Source organism: Ostrinia nubilalis, chromosome 2 (genome assembly GCF_963855985.1).
Source record: "Ostrinia nubilalis chromosome 2, ilOstNubi1.1, whole genome shotgun sequence".
NCBI lineage: Eukaryota > Metazoa > Arthropoda > Insecta > Lepidoptera > Crambidae > Ostrinia > Ostrinia nubilalis.
Window position 1 is genome coordinate 7,479,035 of NC_087089.1, and position 20,141 is coordinate 7,499,175.

Consider the following 20,141-nt stretch of genomic DNA (forward strand, 5'->3'; position numbering starts at 1 on the left):
TAGTGGCTTTAACAACCTGAATCTGCTGCGTCATATGTTTTACAGAGTCATTATTTCACCTTCTTAGTTAGACAATAATGCTATTTACCTAAAAGTTATTAGTTACCTCATTAAGACACGCAGCAAGGCAGGCCTCCTTGGTGGAAGTGTAGATGATGACGTTGTCAAGGCCTCGAAGGGCCTTTCCGGGCACGCGCTCGAAGGCCCACGGCCTCAGGCAGACGCTCTCAGTACGCACTTGTAGCTTCACCATGTAGTATGTGTTCACAGCGCGCTGGTACAACAAAAACAAGTCATGTTAAAATACGGGTCATAGTTTATTAGGCTAAGTACTAGCAAATAAATACAATGGAGTCTAATTCCAACGTTGGACCTACTACAAAAAACTGCAAAAGTATAATGAACATATTGTTACTTTTTTTACTTTTTGATCGCAACCACTGACCATAGCCGCAGAATACAATGGAGATTTAATTGATTCAGGCTACTCCATTACTGAATTTAACGCCTTACTTACCACATACAAGCTATCCACTTATACAGTCCATTTATTGCAGATTTGTTTTTAACATCATTAGCAAAGATTTTATGTATGGGCGCTTGCGATGCACCGCCTAACAATGTTTGTGTACAATCGTTCGTTAGGCCTGAAAGCGATTAGGTGATCTCACGATCCACCTGTACAGTTACAATGTGTATCGGTAGTTATTTCCTGCGACTGGTCGCCCGATTTAATCTGAATTGTTAATCCTATCTCAGCAACTTGGGGCTAATTGGCAGTATCGGGGGAAGGCTGGCCGTCGCGATCGCAGAGAGATTTATTCGACTATTAATAAGCCCGGTATGGATTTTCCATCTAGAAATAGAGAGAAATGGAACACGGCAACGAGGCGTTCTGGGATTTAAGCCGTAATAAAGTTCCGGGAGTAGTTATATTTCAAAAGTATTATAATCCTTCTTTGATCCTATCTAGATACATATAAGAACTTACAAATATAGGTGGTATAAGTACTCTGAATAATTTGTTTTAATCCTTATTTATAACTCAATTATAACATTGTCAATATCTCCATTTCCACGGCTCTGAACATTATGTAAATTCCGCACAACACCGAAACAACAAAAACGATAAACAGTACAGTGAGTAACTGTAATCTTGAATTCCATTATGCATAAATTAAGTGGTTTCTAAACTTTTGCTTTCACTGAAGCAACGCCTTGCATCGCTAACACGTGCTTATTTGCATTTCTAAAGAGCTTTATTTGGTTGAAAAGGCCATAGGCAGAAACTTTGTTTAGAACTTGTAACCAGCTTGGAAGTTGCAGGGATCAGTTCACCCACAATTTTCTTAACCCAGTCCAGTTCTACAGCCAATGCATTTCAAGTTAAATTAAAGTTCAATTTTTAACCAAAGGCAATTTATCATGAAATTGATATGTGATGTGAATATTTAACTATACTTACGAGTAGGTACTTAATACTTGTATATTTAAAATCATTTATCGATGTGGAATTCCAACTACCGTAACAACTTTCACTTTATTGGAGCAACTAAAACTTTATAAATTACTTGATGATTGATAATAATTTAACTTTGAATTATTCACGACTTAAAATATTTAAAGCAACGTACTGCCTGACCTCAATCAAATAAAGAGAAAATGGACATTAACCTAATACTCATGTCATTTCAATGTAAGTGATTGTGGCATTAAATCTTTAATGTTAATCGTTAAAACTTGACAGTATAGTTCTTAAATGTCTGATAAACAGGACTTAAAGTCGTATTGCGAGTAAAATATCTAAACTAAAAGGGTAGCTTATCCCGCGGTCCCTTTGCAATTTCAAAGAAAAGTAAAAATCAAGGCATTAAAATGAAAATGATTATTACCTGTGGCGTGGCCATGGGGTTATTGGCCTGCGTGTCGTTCTGCAGCAGGCAGCGGGTCTCTTGCACTGGAGTCAGTGGGTTTAGAACGAAACTGCAACAAGATAATATTTCATTACATAAAATAAATAAAAATAATACTTTAAAGTGGTTCATAATAATTTATTATTGAAAGTACTAATAACATTTATTGCTTTATTTACAGTATTAACCCTCGCTGTACGAGGTGGGGTGTGACACACCCCAGTCCTTTAAAAATAGCCACAATTTTAAAAATTATCAAGTGCTGAATTTGAAATTCTCAGTAGCTGGAATTATGACACTGCTGCTTCGATCACCGTTGCAAAATCAGTCCAGCGGTGACTACCAACTGAGTTACATGCCTTTAAAGTGCGTGTGGGTGTCACACACCCCACCTGGTACGGGACGTTGTTAAAAAGTTTTAAAAAAAATCTGACAGTTTTGGTGTAATTTATATATTTTTAGCTTTGTCAATTGAATAAAATTCAATACAAATAATATGTTTCGTGATTTTTACGAAATATTATAATTTTATCTAAAATTTTCAATAACTTTTAGTCAAATGAGATGACTTTTAGTGCGAATCTGGAAGTTTAGTACTGAGATCCAAAGATGTATGTGAACATACACTTATGGGCTACAATTTATACTTCGTGATACAATTTATGGGCTACTGTAATGGAATAACATATTTTATAAATAAATAAAATTGTTACGCTCTCATTTTATGCATTGAGCATACTCATTTTCTTTCATCAGAATTGTGGTAAATTGAAAACCGATGATCAAAACAAATTTATACCTTTCCAGTTTTTAATTTACTTTTAAATTATAAGTAAATACTTGTACTTTGTTAAATAAAAACGGTTGTCATAATTAAAGGCACTAATTAAAAATTATACATAGGAAACTGATTCCTAAATTACAAGAACAACGGAAATTGTGTCTTTTTGTTTTTTTATGATAAAAATGTTATAATACATATTTTCAGCTCAGAGCATTTCTTAAACCTAATTAGCATACGTAAATAATCAATATTAAATATTAAATTCCACCTAAAAAAATGTTGAATGAAAATTTTATCACTTTGTATATTGGGGTGTGTCATACCCCACCTGGTACGGGACGTAACTTTTAGTCACCTCGTACACGGAGGGTTAACTAGTAGTACACTCTTAACTAGTAGTCCCACAAACTCTACCTAGTCCGTTCTTATGGAAACATGAGTTTGATATTAAGTGCTTTTTAGAATCTGTTTTAAATGGATGGATATTAAAATACACTCTATTAGAAAACAAACAAACATAACATTGCATACAGTTACAACGTAAATAGCGAAACAAAATTGAATCAAATGCTTTATTTAAAAAAAACTACTTATATTAATAATTAGCTCTTCCCACCCGTAATGTTAACTGAAACTGATGTAGATCATTACAGATCGCAGTCACGGCAACACAAAAGGCAATAAACCGGGTAATAATTGCAATTTATCCGCAATTTATTTCGACTGGACGCCGTAATAGGCATTAAAGTCTCTCGGCTGTTAATCATGATGCACAATACGGTATATTATATCTAACATGGGCTTCTGACCAAACGTACTAGGTGTTGCATTTTTTGTGAGTTAATCGCTAACAAAATGGATCATAAATAATTTATATAATATAACGTAATAATAATGGGGAATGCTGCAAGTGGCACGCTATCTGTTTATTACCGCTGACCTACTTGTACTTCTAAACATAATATTCATGCACTATTAATTTAAATTAATTGGTGAGTGCATCATAATTCATAATATAAAATAAAATCTTCTTTCACGATTCTACTTCCTCAAGAATTATGACCGCTAATTTCATTACTTTATATTAAACTAGCGGCCGCCCGCGACTTCGTGCGCGTGGATCTCGTTTTACCCCCCCTTCATCTATCTTACGCGGGTCAGATTTTTTCATACAAATGTTTTTTCCCGCTAACTCCCGTTCCCGTGAGAATTTTGCAATATCCTGTTGTAACTAAGCTTTAAGTTTACTAAGGTACCTGCATGCCAAATTTCAAGAGTCTATCTTACGCGGTTTAGATTTTTTCATACAAATGTTTTTTCCCGCTAACTCCCGTTCCCGTGAGAATTTTGCAATATCCTGTTGTAACTAAGCTTTAAGTTTACTAAGGTACCTGCATGCCAAATTTCAAGAGTCTATCTTACGCGGTTTAGATTTTTTCATACAAATGTTTTTTCCCGCTAACTCCCGTTCCCGTGAGAATTTTGCAATATCCTGTTGTAACTAAGCTTTAAGTTTACTAAGGTACCTGCATGCCAAATTTCAAGAGTCTATCTTACGCGGTTTAGATTTTTTCATACAAATGTTTTTTCCCACTAACTCCCGTTCCCATGGGAATTTTGCAATATCCTGTTGTAACTAAGCTTTAAGTTTACTAAGGTACTTGCATGCCAAATTTCAAGCGTCTAACTTAAGCGGTTTAGATTTTTCGTACAAAAGGATTTTCCCGCTAATTCCCGTTCCCGTGGGAATTCCTAAGTATCCTATAACCTGCCCAGGAGTATGAAGAATAATTGTACCAAGTTTCGTTAAAATCCGTCAAGTGGTTTTTGTTTCTATAAGGAACATACAGACAGACAGACAGACAGACAGACAGACAGACAGACAGACAAAAATTTTACTGATTGCATTTTTGGCATCAGTATCGATCACTAATCATCCCCTGATAGTTATTTTGAAAATATATTTCATGTACAGAATTGACCTCTCTACAGATTTATTATAAGTATAGATGTCACAATTTTGAAAAATGACCCGTCTTAAAATATGAAAATACCTACAAACTACCTAAGTAAATAACTTTCACACAACCCTTAAAGTGGTTAACCATGCATTAAATTAAAAACAATCAATTACATACTTACATAAAAATATTTTTTATTTACTTAAAATAATATAGACATGATTTTTCCTCTTGAGTTAACTTGGGCTTATCATTACGTGTTCCTTTACCTAACATTCGCGTGTTTTCAAGTTCACCGTTCGGAGTTAACTAAATAGAACGCTTTGCATCTTAAATGCAGTACTGAGCTCTAGTTGGCAACTAAGATTTTTGATAAACGCTTAGGCCTTAGAAAGTAAGCATAAAATGGCTCACTGTACCGGGAAGTGACGGCTACCGGCTGCGATAGCGGGACCGCATCAGCGAATGCAGCATAACGTGAATCACGCGAGTAAATTATTCAACGACAGCTCTAGCTGGATGCAAAACGGGTGTATGCGAATAAGATGTGGCAGCTCTAAAGCATTGATCTCCTAAGCAGTTGTTTACGGTCCCGTGTTGTTTGTTTGACATTGAATCCATTGTTCCTTATTTACTTGGGTTACGATGTTTGTATTTAAATGTTGTAAGTAAACATCAACTAAATAACAGAGTACCTGTTTGAGGGTTTATAAACTTTATCGTGTAAAAATATAAGTTTAAACATAAAGTGTCTTCGTAAAAATACGGTTAAGATAGTCACATAAATACGCGATTGAAATCTGATACTCCATCGCCCATCTAGACTATAAACCACACGACCGTTGACTACTACGAGGTATGTAGAAAAAGTTGAAAAACCTGCGTTTTATTTATACACGCTGAAACAACCTGTGTGTTAAAGGAAGTCCTGTTTGATGTCTTCAAAAGGAACTATATGATTATGCTAGCTTTTTAATTGAAGTGGCGTCATTCTGATGTACCTGCGATGTAATTGCATAGATGCCTCTTACAGTTGAGGAACCGGCTGCAGACAGGCTATGCATGGATTAGTTATAATTTTTACCCTCACCTCGCCATATTATTTTACATCTCTTTCGATATTTTAAATATAGACCATTTGAGTAATTTTAAAGACTGACATTATAAAATAAAGAATAATATAAATAACTAGCATTTTACACAGCTACAACCAGTCCTAAACTATGCAAATTATTACCGGACAACGGTACAGTATAAACATACTGGAATCCTTTTTTCAGCCCGAAACATTTTGTAGATAGCAAAACATAAATATGCACATAACACCAACGATATTACAATAACTTAAATATAATTCCTAATGCTTGCAACTTTTAAATAACAATAATTTTTGCCACCACAAATCTAAAATTCTTATAATAGTAATACAATTAGATATTATGCCTTAGGTATCGCGCGCCCAGTGAAGAATGTAGCATCTTTAAAGGGTGCACTTAACAACACTATCGTAACTTGAATTGTGCCTTATAAAAGCAGGTCCCTACCCAAGCCTATACTTACCAGCGTGAATGCCATCTATCATGGTGCAATGGAACTGCACTTGATAAGGGTGTTAACTCTGATCTTGTTCTATGGTATTAGAGAAATGGAGTCGATGGCACACTTCTTTGTAAATGCCGCTATAATGCCCTTCAGAGGCTGCAGTGAGATAATGCTCTATACAGTATCGTAGTTACCAAATAAGTAATGAACGAGTGTGTGCACACGCCTAGTACTGTACAGTGGTTTCGTATATTTCAAAAACTTGCAACTGCCCCCTTTTTGAAAAAGCTCAAATGAATTTAAATTATCTTCTTTACAAATAAAGAATATCTTTTAGGTACTTAAAAAAAGGCATGTATTTAAATGATCTTTTTAAATTAGCAAAAACGGCAAATAAAAAAATCTAAATGGTCATCTATTTTAATGATTGATCCTCTTTCTTTGAGACATAAAATTAATGAAATCGATCGATATTTTAACCTCTTTTGAACTACGCAAAAAAAATTTGAGATGTATAAATTATATCTGATCGTTACTTGTTGGTCCTCAAAAATAAAAGAAATGAGCATCAAATATTCAATATTGTGATACTTTTTTAAATAATTCGATTTGTATAAATTATTTTTTGTCTATATCAAATAATCTTCAAAATAATTATGTTATGGTACTTATTTTTATTACGTTGTAGTCAAAGGATGGAAACTATTTAAAGGATGATGTTTAAAGATTTTTTTTTTATTAAAAAAGCATACGTTTAACACGTTCACACTGCGTTATCGGGTCGAATTGACCTTAGGTGCTGGATGCGTTGGTGCGGGATGATATATTCGGTCTTTTCAGTAGTACGACATATAAATATTGTTTTGCAATTGTTTCGTCAAACACAGTAAATATTTGGAAAAAAAAAACTTATCAGGTCCTTACGACCCGATGTCGCACTAAAAGTAAACCAATATCGTTGAGTGCTTTTATCGTGTCTAATCGACCCGTTGACAGATGACTTTATGGTCACTGATCACGGTCGAGATCGGTACCTTCATCAACCTTGCGATTTGAAAAAAATAAAGAGGTAAAAATTATGATGTCGGGTTCAGGGATGTCAGAAGTAAGAAATTATTTTACATAGCGCCTCTAGTCCCAAACTAAGCAAAGCTTGTAATTTAAACAAACATGGCAATGTACCATTCTGCTTGCTTATTGGCCGCTAAGCCCTTGGCCAACTCAGTAACCAATGACGGACGATTGTCACTCAACCACAAAGTACCGCGTAAATTAAAAGATATTTTTTAATTAAAAATATTAACCAATAATATTTTTTGTTAGATCAAATATATTTTAAAGTTAAGTTATACATAGATCGAAATGTATTTATTAGGTGATCAATATTAAAAGGCAAACTTGATATAAAAATCATCAAATTAACAAAATTAAAGATCAATAACTAAAAAAGAGGATCAAATATTATTTTTGTTTACCAAATATTAAAAGAGTATATTAAACATGAATATTATGTTACCTTTAATGAAGATCATTCATAACTTATCCGTAGATCAACTAATATAGACCCAATAATTAATATAAAGATAAAATATAATAAAAAACATCATTTATTTTTAAAAGTGCACATACAAAAAAGATCAATTAGTTTTTAGAGGATCAAATAATATTGTCCCTTAAAAAAATCTCCAGCCTCCTCCAAATAAAATTCAATAGAACTGAGAATCCACTATTACGAGTATAACAATAACGATATTATAGCAAAGTAGTACCATAACTTAAGTATGATATCTATCTACAAAACGAATGAATGAAATCAGCATTGATTCATAGGCCTATATCGGCAAAGTGTCAAGAGCAAGAACACTGCGTTACAGTTTGCTTGCAGCGCATAACGGCGCGTGGTACCGTTTGCTGTGATATTTCGAATTTTATAAGCTACTGAGAGCTTTCTCAACTAACCACTCTTACAATGTCGTTAAATCGTGCAATTTAAGTGCGGTGCACTTAACTCACTCATAATTCGTATCATGATGTTGTTGAATTGCCATAAAACTGTATACGGCACATAATAAATTTCAAATTCCGGATGAAAATGCGCAAGGTCGTTAAAAGTTTTAAACTAAGATGTACCGAAACATAATTGAACTAAATACTTTTCATGTTCTACATTTATTTCAATATATCAACCGTAGACAAATTACAGGCGCGGTCATATAAATTGCTGTTAAGTCAGATGTAAACACAAAAATAACTACAAAAAATAATTGATTAATGTTACTCCGAAGCCCTTAGACTAATGACATCGGATTTCGTTTTAGTTTCACAACTGGCATAATAAATCTTTGAACGTGTGCTCTGTCATTAAAGTGGTAATTAAACGAATGATGGGCATTCCTTCCGTACGATGTGGCTCTGCGGATAGCAAAGATAACTATCAGGTAGGCGCGGACCTTGATTTGATAACATAACATTAATCATACAAAAGTAAAAATGCACTGACAATCGCTGCGGGCGTGCATTTTTTACATTCAACAAAACACTTACTTGTATATTGCGATGCATATCTAGGACTGCTTAAGGCGTCTTCTGTTATTGCAAATTGATCACCTAGATATTTTTGTGATGAAGATATTATCACATTCTCTTAAAATTGCCATAAATGACTTTGATGAAGTAATAATAACTGTGTAATTAGAATCTACATTTTGCTTGTTACTCTGTGACATTCTATGTTTTTAAAAAGCTGATAACTACGAACATCATCATAATAAAATTATAAAAGCAATTTCATAAAAATAAGCAGGCAGATGAATCTTGCAAAAAGAAGCCGCGCCATAGAAACATGCTGTATGCATGATAAAGAACATGAATCATAAAATAATGTTTTTTAATTTCATTTAGCATTACTCGTATCTATGCATGTGAGCTCCTAGGACTCTGATGGGTGAAAAGATAGCAATTTCAGCGCCAATGCACAATAGAATTGCATAGGCCTGCAGGATATCGAGAAATCAGAAAGCTATAATTTATGCATTCAGAGCACTCCACATATTATTAAAGGTGTTATTAAAATCAGTATGATATAAATAGAACGACTGAAATAAGCATAGGCACATCAAACCTGAAGTTAAAAGCTCGTAAAATAGAGTTAGTGCTTTTTCACTGAATATACGATTCGACAAATTATGTTCATTAAAAATAACTTTCGTTATGACAGGGATCTCAGTATGAAATCTAACTGCGCTGCCCATTTTGTTAAAATCGTTTGTGTCGCCCTTTGTGCAAGTAAGTACTTTGTGTACAACATAGTAACAAAAACTTTAGATCATTATTTTCAGTGGGTGGTCTTTCAGAAATAAATTCTACGTCTCACAAAGGAATCCGCACACATAGTTTTTCACTGCCTGGCTAGCTTTCCTTTGGAAATAATAGCCGCAATCCAGCTCGGCATCCCATCAAAGCGTATCAAGATCGCATCAGGTATGAGAGAGAGGTAGGTAGAGTCAGGTTGCCGCGGGCGTCGATTACGAGAGCGATGACGCGTCCTCGCGATTTATGGTGGCGTGCAACTGGTAGCTGGGACAACGCGCTGTGACGTGTGTTTCATAATATCGCGGATCACTGCTTAACGACCAGATAACACGTTGGATGCAGCGCGGCTCACCAGTGAGCCTCGAACAATAAAATTTCTAATGCTATCCTGTTTCATTCAAAGCATTAAATTATTGAGGCTATACCAGTACATGACTCTGAACTTCATGAACATCAATGAATTAACTGTCAAAGAGCAGAGCAAAACATCTAATAACAGAAATTCCTAAGTTTTGGGAAAATGGTTTTTTAGGAAAACTTTCTTAAAATGTAAGAACATTGTTTTTCCTGAAAACCTATAATTTTATTATTCAGAAGCTCTTTATAACAAATATATCTTTGAATCGAAATACTTTCGCCAATAACACTTAATAAACATTAATAACAAGTATTGAAAACATCCCTCAGACAACAAAAGATTACAGCTTCTGCGTCTACGCATCCCACGCTGCGCCGACGCATTGAGCCGCGCGCGCATCAATCACCGCCCAATGCCGATGAAAATAGCTTAAGTAGCCCGCGTACTATCTCCACACTTCATCTCACTCTCTAAACACTCATAAATATTTTGATTGCAGTATTAATGATTGATACATTACAATTTTATTTTATTTGTTCAATGGAAGCTTACGGCATGATTTTTGCGTGTTTATTGCTACCATCCGGCTACAGACATTAATGGTATTTATGTGTTTAATCAGATCTGTAATTGGGCTCTTCCGTTCATGATTGTTAATAATTTGTTTTTCGTAAAGAGCCCGCTATCCAGTTATAATTTAGAAGCATCTTCAAAGTGAAATATTGTTCAAGATATCGCTCGTGACAGCATCAGATTGCAAGGGTCACGTTCACGTTAGATACTCCTGATTTTAGTGCGCGATTTTATTGAATTATGCCATTGAAGAAGCGGTATCCAAAGCGGTTGTCAATCGCCGCGCATCGGTAGTGCGCATTATCATTTCGTTTTGGACTTTATATCTGGTGAGATAAGAGATAGCTCATGTTGTGTGGCCTTGTACCGTAAACGAGCAAGCCAGTGGCACCGTGAACAGTTACTGATTGTTAATACCGCATCTATCCTATTCTTTTGTCAGATCGCCATTTCTCTGGACAGATTGATTCGAGATACGTACCGTGTTAGTACAATGCCAGATTAGAAGCGCGGGAAAGTTTCATCTCGTTTAATTGAATGCCGAATTGATTTTAGATCGATCCCGTTGAAATTGATTTCGATGTATCTAACCAGCATTGTTATTCAGTTACACGCAATTTTAAGCAATTTTGTTTTTCGCATAACTATAAAATTATTATTAAACTGTACATTAAAATTGTATTAAACAAGTTAGGTATTAGAATAAAATCTGCCTTTATGGATTTAAACTAATTGGCGTAATCAAAAAAATACTGCACTTAGACACGGTAATTAAATATAATTTTAGCATATAGATAGACAATCGGATAATCGATGCATTCACCTACTTGTGGCAATACTATATACGCGTGTGTAGTAGGTATAGGTACACGATTTTCTTTTAAAGATTGCGTTGTCGACTTCAATGTACACTAGTAGAGAAAGTTGTTGATAGTAGGAAAATAACATTCCCAAAACTATAGTAAGTAATCTCAAGTGCACTCAAGCTAAACCTATTATGAAGCATCGGGACTAATCTAATCTCGTGCATAGCTCTAGAGTAACAATAAATTAAGTAATCCGTTCCAAACCGCCAATAGTCATGAAAACTATTGGCGTGCTTGAAAACGGCCGGCAATAATCTATTGAAGACGTATGCGATCACTTTTACTGTTATCCAATTTAGAGCGCGGCGAGGTCGGTTTCCGCTTTTACACGGTCTGTAGCCGGCGATGCCAGAGACACATTGTTATTACCCACAGCGTGTCATTGGGATCCCACAAGCGGAGGACGTGTGGCAGACTGACACACATTCCTGGCCTCACCACAATCCAGATGCAATTCGCATTGTGCGCTCAATGTTGAGTATCAAAACAAGACACGAAGCGGCTCGAGCGCAATCAGCCCACCTAATGCATGTACTGCAGCCGGCCAGTAAACATGTCTACGCGCAGGCCATATATATTCATCAGGACTGTGTTTAGGAACGATAGCGCACGATTTAGATCCTATATACATTGAAGTCGTGAGATGAAAGCGTATAGCTTACGCTTACGAGCTGTAGCTCAAGTGAAGTCAAATAGCACTTTATTTAACAAAACGTGATTAGTTATAAAACAATAATATTGTGCTATCAATAAAAGAAATTCGTTATTTAATAGCGTGCAGAACTTGTTCACGCACAAGCCACTTTCGTGACATGCTCCATAAACGTCTATAGTTCAAATTTCCCTAATGCCCCTTGCACCTTGGCTGTACGAGTATTAGTGGATCTTCACGTCAATCCGATCTTATCTAAGACATTCGGGTCAGGAGCATCGTGATTGGAGATAGTAACGACACGTTGATTTTTATTTATTTCGTGATCAGTCAGAGAATGACGATTCAAGTCTTTAATGTGATTGGAATTTGTTGATCGATACTAGAAACTCTATGACCGTAACTCGAACGATGAGAAAAAAATACCTATACCTCGTTCAGTAAATTTTTGGTTAATATTTAAAAACCCATGGCTAATACTTATTTCTGTACATTGGTCTCGCTTAATATCTTTTAAAAATGTTTAAAATACTTAATATTCCACGTTTGGAACTGGTGCGACCATATCAAATGTGCTCACGAAAGCTTCACTTTCACACTTTCAGTCACTTTCCTACATTTTAAACGTTTAGAAACCATCTGAACGGATGAAAATAATTTACGAACTGGCACATTGAAAGTTGTGCTTGATATTAGAATCACAATAACATAATGATAGTACCTACTTATCATCAATACTCAATACATAATTATGTATATCTATCTATACTTACTAATATAAAGCTGAAAAGTTTGTTTATTTGTTTAGTTGAACACGCTAATCTCAGGAACTTCTGGTCCGATTTAACAAATTCTTTATGCGTTGGATAGCCCATTTATCGAGGAAGACTAGGCTATAACCAAAGCTATACAAATATCACCACGCTACGGGCAATAGAGCATCAACGAAAAATTTTGCGAAAACGGGAAAAAAATTTCAAACTATTTTCACGGACACGAAGTTGCAGGCAAAGCTATCATTAATAAAACTTTCGTACCAAATTATTATTGTTATTGTCATACCTAAACGCGGCAGCTTGGCAGTCGGGCTCCTCTCTGCACCAGCCCTGGCACTCGTAGAGTGACAGGTTGCGCACAGTGTAGTACGCGGTGCCTGTGAAGTCCACATCTGTGAGCTTCTCGAAGGCGATCCGACCTGCAACAAAATGTTCGTTTAGTATTATGAAGAAGCGTTTAGAGTTAATTTGTAAATATTAGGGAAGTAGGTAAGTAAAACAATGTTAAGTAAACAGTAATCTGTCGAAGTATTTTTTCCCACGGAACAAATCTAACAAAGACCTTGGACATTATAGAGATTGCTAAAATTGCTCAGTATTTTTTAAAATATAGGTTACTGGATTAGCTCTAAAAGGTATCTTTAAAGCTTTTACAATTCTCTTAATAACGTACTTGCACCTCAAAAATCGCACGGTGTGATATTTTATCAATTAATTTTATTATTGCACGTTTAATAACAACAGATTAAAGGCATTAAAATAATAAGTCGCATGGTAATAAAACTTACTGAATGCAAAAGAGGAGTGCAACAGAAGCAACGCGAGCCGCGCCCAGCGCAGCGTCTCGCCCGTCATGCCGACGGATCCACCACCTGAAAACAAACAATATTACATAAGGCATATAAAATATAATCAATACACCAAACTCTACAAAACTTGTAAGTGGTTTTCAAAACTCCTTTAAAAGACTTATAGTAACTTCATTGACATTGGACAGCAGGACTAGGTACCCAAGTTTTTTCCATAAAGAAGAAGAAAAAGTCGTTGTGTAGAGGCCGGTCTGGATAAATATAAAAATGTAATTTATTGTTTTGATTAACTAACGCGCACACAACAAAACCACAGATTTAAAAGCAGCCCTACTTCTTTTATGGCCAGTGCTATATTTATACAATCAATGTTCTTACGCGTATAAAAGATAAATGACCGCACTATAAACTTTCGAATCGGTTCTCTCGTTTCTTGAAAATTATTAGCATTCATGAATGGTGAAGGACAAAAAGATAAAATCTACCGGCGATAAATTGTTGACAGCACCCCGTTGAGTACAATGCTGGTATCGTACTTGATCGTACCGTCTAAAATAAAACTACTATGCCGTAGAAAGTTGCAAGTACTAAGGACGTCCGTTCAAGCTCGCACTCGCGGCTGCATTGTCAATTTTACAATGAATAAAATCGAAAGCCGGTCAACGACAATGACATTACATGCGATCGTATCTGGACAGATGATGTTATCATTATTTATTTTAGAGGCAGATCGAATTAGAAACAAAAGTCGAAAACGATTTCCAAATCATTTATGGAAGTCTGTCTACTGACACAAGATATTTATCTATCAGGAGTAGACCAGTATAGCAATTCAAATAGTCGGCATGTGACTCAGGCAGGCATGTAAATAAATTATAATTATCTACACTATACTTCATTTACACCTAAGCAGAAACTTTATAACTCACACAATCTAGGATTATCATAACCTTACTTTATTGAAGTTAAGTTTTTTATGAAATCATATCGTACCTACTATGTATTTCAAACTACAACACAATATTTAAGAAACTAAAACAGTTTCTTAAATATTTTATTTTTGTGAAGTAATAAAGCTTATAATGAAAAAAGTGAAACTGAATTAACTGAAATATCAATTTAAAATCATTTCTGTCAAATTATCATAAGCGGATGGTATCATTACGTTGATTACATCTCACCGCCAGCTGAACCTGAGCCCACTAATGCCTGCGATTTCAGCTGAATGCGGGTCAAGACCGATCCGGCGAACCGCGAGAGCTATAGGAAAGTCAGTGACACGAATTTTCATTTACTTTTTTACACAGCAATATCGCTTTCACTTGGGTCTTTTATCAAGCAGAATGAATAATTTGTAAACGTGAAAGTCTACATTGTCTACATACTATCAGCAGAAATATTTTTTGCTAACCACGTTCAAAAAGCCTTTTATTATTTGATGGTTTTGCTTCAATGATCATATCAATCACTATGAGTTTGAATTGTATCTGAGACGTGCCCGAAGCCTTCTTCAATCTAAGTTATCACATTACGGAATGCTGCACTGCCCAATATAGCAATAAAATAAATTGCACTTTATTATACCGCTACACCGATTCAGGTTGCTTTCTCGAAATCTGAGAAGACATTACTCCAGCTCCTGATTTAATACATTACCAGAGAAATTATAATTAAGAAAGAAATGTGCCTATTAAAAGAACCACGTTATCGAGAATACAAGATAAACATATTCATTAGGTTCTCATGTAAATCTGAACTGTATCACTCCACTCCCTAGTGCGTTCCCACAGAATAACTGCAATATATTAGATCCCGTTTCTGTACAGTCTGCTATGAGATTAATCTATTAAGCATCGTGAGTTTCAAAATCCACCGGAAGAAGTAACTTTACGGTGCTGATTTCTTAACTTTAACGAACCACAAAACAACTCTACGAGCGGTCTTGCGGTGTTGACAATTTGGACACATTTGCTGGTGACGACCTATATTCACATAAAAAACTACTTACGAGTATAACAAATGGTTTACAAAACTTTGTGGTATAACTATAAGGTAATGTTGCATTAAGTTAGAAATGAAATATGATGTCGAATGAATATTTTAATACTTCAGAAACATATTTCAACGATTCTATCAGTAGCTCGTAAACAACTACGCCAAAAGCACAGATGGTTCACCTAAAGCTAAACACAGGAGCTCTGGTATCGTATATAGATCCAGACGCTTAGATACTCCGCTCGACTCTCCACATAAATGCTAATTTATATTGTTTGATTATTTATTCTTTAACCTTCGTTCGTTGACCTTTCCCGACGCATAACTTTAAAGCTCCACGCTAACGCCAGATTCCACTCCATAAACGAAACCACGATTTGTAGAGATGATTTTATACACAAAAACAAATCACCGCGATACTCGGCATTAAAATCCGACTAGGGAAAGATAGAGCAAAGAGGTTAAGAGCGGAAGGAGTAAAACAGACAGTTATTACTCCATTATGGCACTGCTTTGCCCGCGATCGTAAGCGGAACCTTTGCTCCAATTGTGGCAATTTTAAAAGGCCTTTGTTTAAGCTCCATGTAGGCCCGAACGTGCAAATTGTCCGACTTTATTGAAAACTAACGGAACTCAAAGTGAGTGAATGTGACGGGTTATGTTAAAACATTAACTAAGTTATTGATGACATAAAACAGCCACAATATTAACTAATACAAATGCATAACGGCATAATCATTTTCTAGAAGTTGTTTACCTAATTCCTAATTATCGACTCCCGCTAGCTGACCGTTTGGTTGCCATTTGAAATCGCATTTAGTGTGATTGTTCATGTCAAATTCTTGTTAACATTTATGGTTGAACGTTACAAATCTAGTGACTAGACTATCGTTAATTTTAACAATGTACTTACAATTAGTATTTGTTTATTTCCAGTTTATTAATATATGTACCTAGGTAGAGCTATGTTTTACTAACGAAAAGATTTATTATTTCACTATTACTTATTTGTAAAAAGAAACCTTGTAAGATCTGCAGGAGAACGTATACTTAAGTGTAAAATTATTATGATACTTACCTACTTACCATTACTTTTACGTTACTAATAGGATAAGATCGCATATCACGATAATAACCCGTTATCAAAATCAATTACAGTTGATATTCAATGAAGACGCCATAAACAGGCTCTTGGGCACATTTTCTCTCATCAGACTAACAAGATAATGTCATAAGCGATATATGGAGGAGCCGTTACGATAGGAACGGGACGCGTCGTGTGCGAGGCCGTAACGTAACGAGCGGCAATTAGTACGTGTGACGATATTCATATGTCACGTAATCGTCGCAACAGTTATATCACGGTGCGCAGAGCGTGGCGCAACGGGCGCGCAGCCACCGTGTGCCTACACAAATTGTCCAATTTAACGGTGGAGAATATCAGACTGTGTCACAAATTGCAAACTTCGTGGTTGCGCGACTCGCTCGGCTAATATTAAAACGTTTCGCAATTAATGTTGGTCCCGTTAGCATCCTAAATCACTACCAAGTACTGTAACAGAGCATTTTTCATTTGTAAAACGATAAGTAGTTGGTATACTAACCGTAATACGAGAACATATCGAATCAAATGAACATCAAATAACACTGAGAAAACAGTGACTTAATTAACATATCCGTAACAAAACTTCACATCGTAACGATTGCATCACTAACCATAAAAGTTCATTAAATGTCGAATTGATTAATGTTCTCTGACTTTTTTTATATTAATTCTTTCCTAATATGGGTAATATAATCTAATAATACAATAACGTAGTATTTCGTACAACGGTGATCCGACAGTAATAATCAAAGAAACTGGTCATTAAAGTTACACAACCGTACCTTTCTGAAGACCTTTAATGCACAATGATTTTATGAATAGATCCAAGTGCAATTAATAATTACCTTGCAATCGACCGAGCCGGCATGGGGGTATTATTCTTCATTATCCATACAATGGCCTGTGTTCCCAAGCAATGTACGGATTAGTGACCGCCCCGACCATACCAATTCTATCGACCTTAAACAATTATTCACACAGGCATTGTAAGATAGAATTACTAGTTTACATTTCCTGCTAGCACTTAATATCTGACCTGCACTTATGCAGCGTGTGAAAGGGTTATCGCTAAAAGATTCTCACAATAAAACAAAGATGGATAAATAAAACATGAATACGGTAGCCCATAATTGTATTCCAAGTACCATAACCGTACTAGGAGATCACTATATTCTAAACTCTAGAGCAATCATAACTCAAACAAAATGGTTCTCGTTTGCAAGATCACCTTTTACTACTAAATAAATTTAAGTGGCATAACTAGTAAACAAACCTTAGCTCACGACTCGGTTTCTTTGAAATGAAATGTTTACTTTTGTTCGGAATGGCAAAGCTAAAATACATTTGCAAAAGTTTATACACGTCGTTATACGTTTAGAAAAGATTGAGAAAACAAACACCGTTTATTTCCATAAAAAAGGTAATATTATTTGATGTAACGGCGGAGATTTTTGCATTCTCTACACTCCCACCGTTCCACTGATAACTATCAATTCTAAACAACAATAAACGGAATCAACAACGGTAATTGTTAGTATTTTGTTTTGTTTTTAAAATAGAAAGTTGTGTCGGACCTATACTTGACCTCTCCATTTGTCAAATCATTCTTCTAATTAGTGCCCGTGACGTGGTACTAACTCCGACAATAACAAGCTTAGTCGAGGACAATAACAAATGATGCGGGGGCAATAAGAAACGTTAACGAGTTTATACAGCATATCTTTCTACTCTACCTTTGGTATGGGTATGTGTACCGACTTAAACTAAACCCCATCTACACTTTACTAATAGAGTACACAGATTTGAATCTACTTATACGTATAAAAAGTCTAAAATTAAACCAAACTTGGGCTTGTTTTCTTCTTGTATCCTATGGTACGGCATGGTAATTGCCTTCAAACTTAAGTGTGTACTCGTTAAGTTGAGAGAGCTTTCCGAAATCAGTGGGCGCATTACGCCATTTTATTTGAGACTCCAGATTAATGTGTAAAGCAATTCAAAAGTCCAAGAAGTGTGTCGAAATAAAACATAAGCGTTAAAAATATCAACTTTTCCTACAATGTCTCCGAAAAAGTGTGTAGTTTGATATAAATCGTTTTGAAGGCAATTTAAAGCGGTCACTCATAATATTATGTTTGCGGGCAGGGACAAAGCGGTGCCACACAAGTGGAAGTTATGCACTAGCATTAAGATCTTTTTGATGTTACCCGGCGGGTCACGGGCTCACGTACTCATCCGGCCGCCTACCTTAGAACCGAGTCCACGTACTTAAATAATGCTCGTATCTGCTAAGGAATCTCCGTCTGCAACGAATTTATTTGCACGTTCCATTCCCTCGTCTAAGGATTTAAGATACAGTAAACTGTCGTATCACTAACGAGCACGCGAAGCCTCGTTAACGTACATTTTAAAACTCCTTAGCCTTAAAACTTATTTAAATTGCAAGACTTTCTAAATTGCGGAAAACAACATACTCTACTGAATTGTATGTATTTCTTGAGTTTTATAGATACAAATAAGCTAAAAAATCAAATTAATCGCACCTAAAGGGTCTAGTTTTAAATCCGTATGTCACATTCATGAGCACGATACGTCACAATGGGCCGAACTTGACCGAGCGCTAACGGTACCGCGGCGCGGGCGCACCGAGACGCGAGACAATGCGTGTGAGCAGCTCGACAGGTTGCTCGGCTGACCCAATTATCTGTTCCAACTGGGGCATCTGTTTTCGAATGCGTGTGAATTTTCGTTTCAACTTTCACACGTCTGTTCCTTCTCCTGCAACATGAATAAATTCAGATTCCTCAAAACTATTATACGAGAATTTCATACCGGCTCTAAAAGGATTATCGTGTTATTGGTACGATTACCATAACTCATCACTTTTAATTTATTGAAATCAATGCAATGGTGCACTCATACAAGCACACTGCACAAGTAGGTATCTAATTAAAAATTAATGCTTCAGCTTAACGTCATAAAATGATTAACGTTGAATATCATGATGACATTATCTAATTTGTTCATGGAATTTATTTGAAAAAACAACGCAAATGAAACAAGCTGTTAATCACAACAGTATCAATAAAATCCTATAAATACATTTTCAACCCTTAATTATTTTAATGTAGCTTATTTAAATATCTTGGATGCAAAGGATCGCGTGTTGCGCTAAAGAAGGCAGTGCTCGGAATGCTAAAGCTTGTCGCTGTCGCCTGCGCCCGCGCCGCGCGCTGTCTCTGATATACACCATAAGCGGACGCGATAAACAAAACACCTAATGTTTTACTCTACTGTTATTTTATATATGTATTTCGAATTATTTTTAATTTCTCTCAATCTAATCGTGTCAATATCCCAAGTTTGCTGACATAATTATGAAAATACATTTCATCAAGTTAAAAATACGCGTGCCAAAAGTGAGACATGTTGATATGCCTGACTGTATAAAATTCTATATTCTATCATTAATGGTTTGGCATACATTTTTATTCG

The 20,141-nt window shown here is 35.6% G+C and overlaps 1 protein-coding gene across 1 annotated transcript in view; it reads right to left on the reverse strand.

Moving 5' to 3' along the window:
• LOC135081516 (uncharacterized) overlaps positions 1-20,141 on the reverse strand; it is a 61,783-nt gene that overhangs the window by 20,328 nt on the left and 21,314 nt on the right. Inside the window, exons 3-6 of the mRNA XM_063976245.1 lie at positions 13,526-13,609; positions 13,024-13,156; positions 1,893-1,983; positions 107-274 (exon numbers count right to left, since the gene is read on the reverse strand). Of these exons, the coding sequence (XP_063832315.1) occupies positions 107-274; positions 1,893-1,983; positions 13,024-13,156; positions 13,526-13,592 (459 nt within the window). The 5' untranslated portion in view covers positions 13,593-13,609. The remainder of the gene's footprint in view (positions 1-106; positions 275-1,892; positions 1,984-13,023; positions 13,157-13,525; positions 13,610-20,141) is intronic.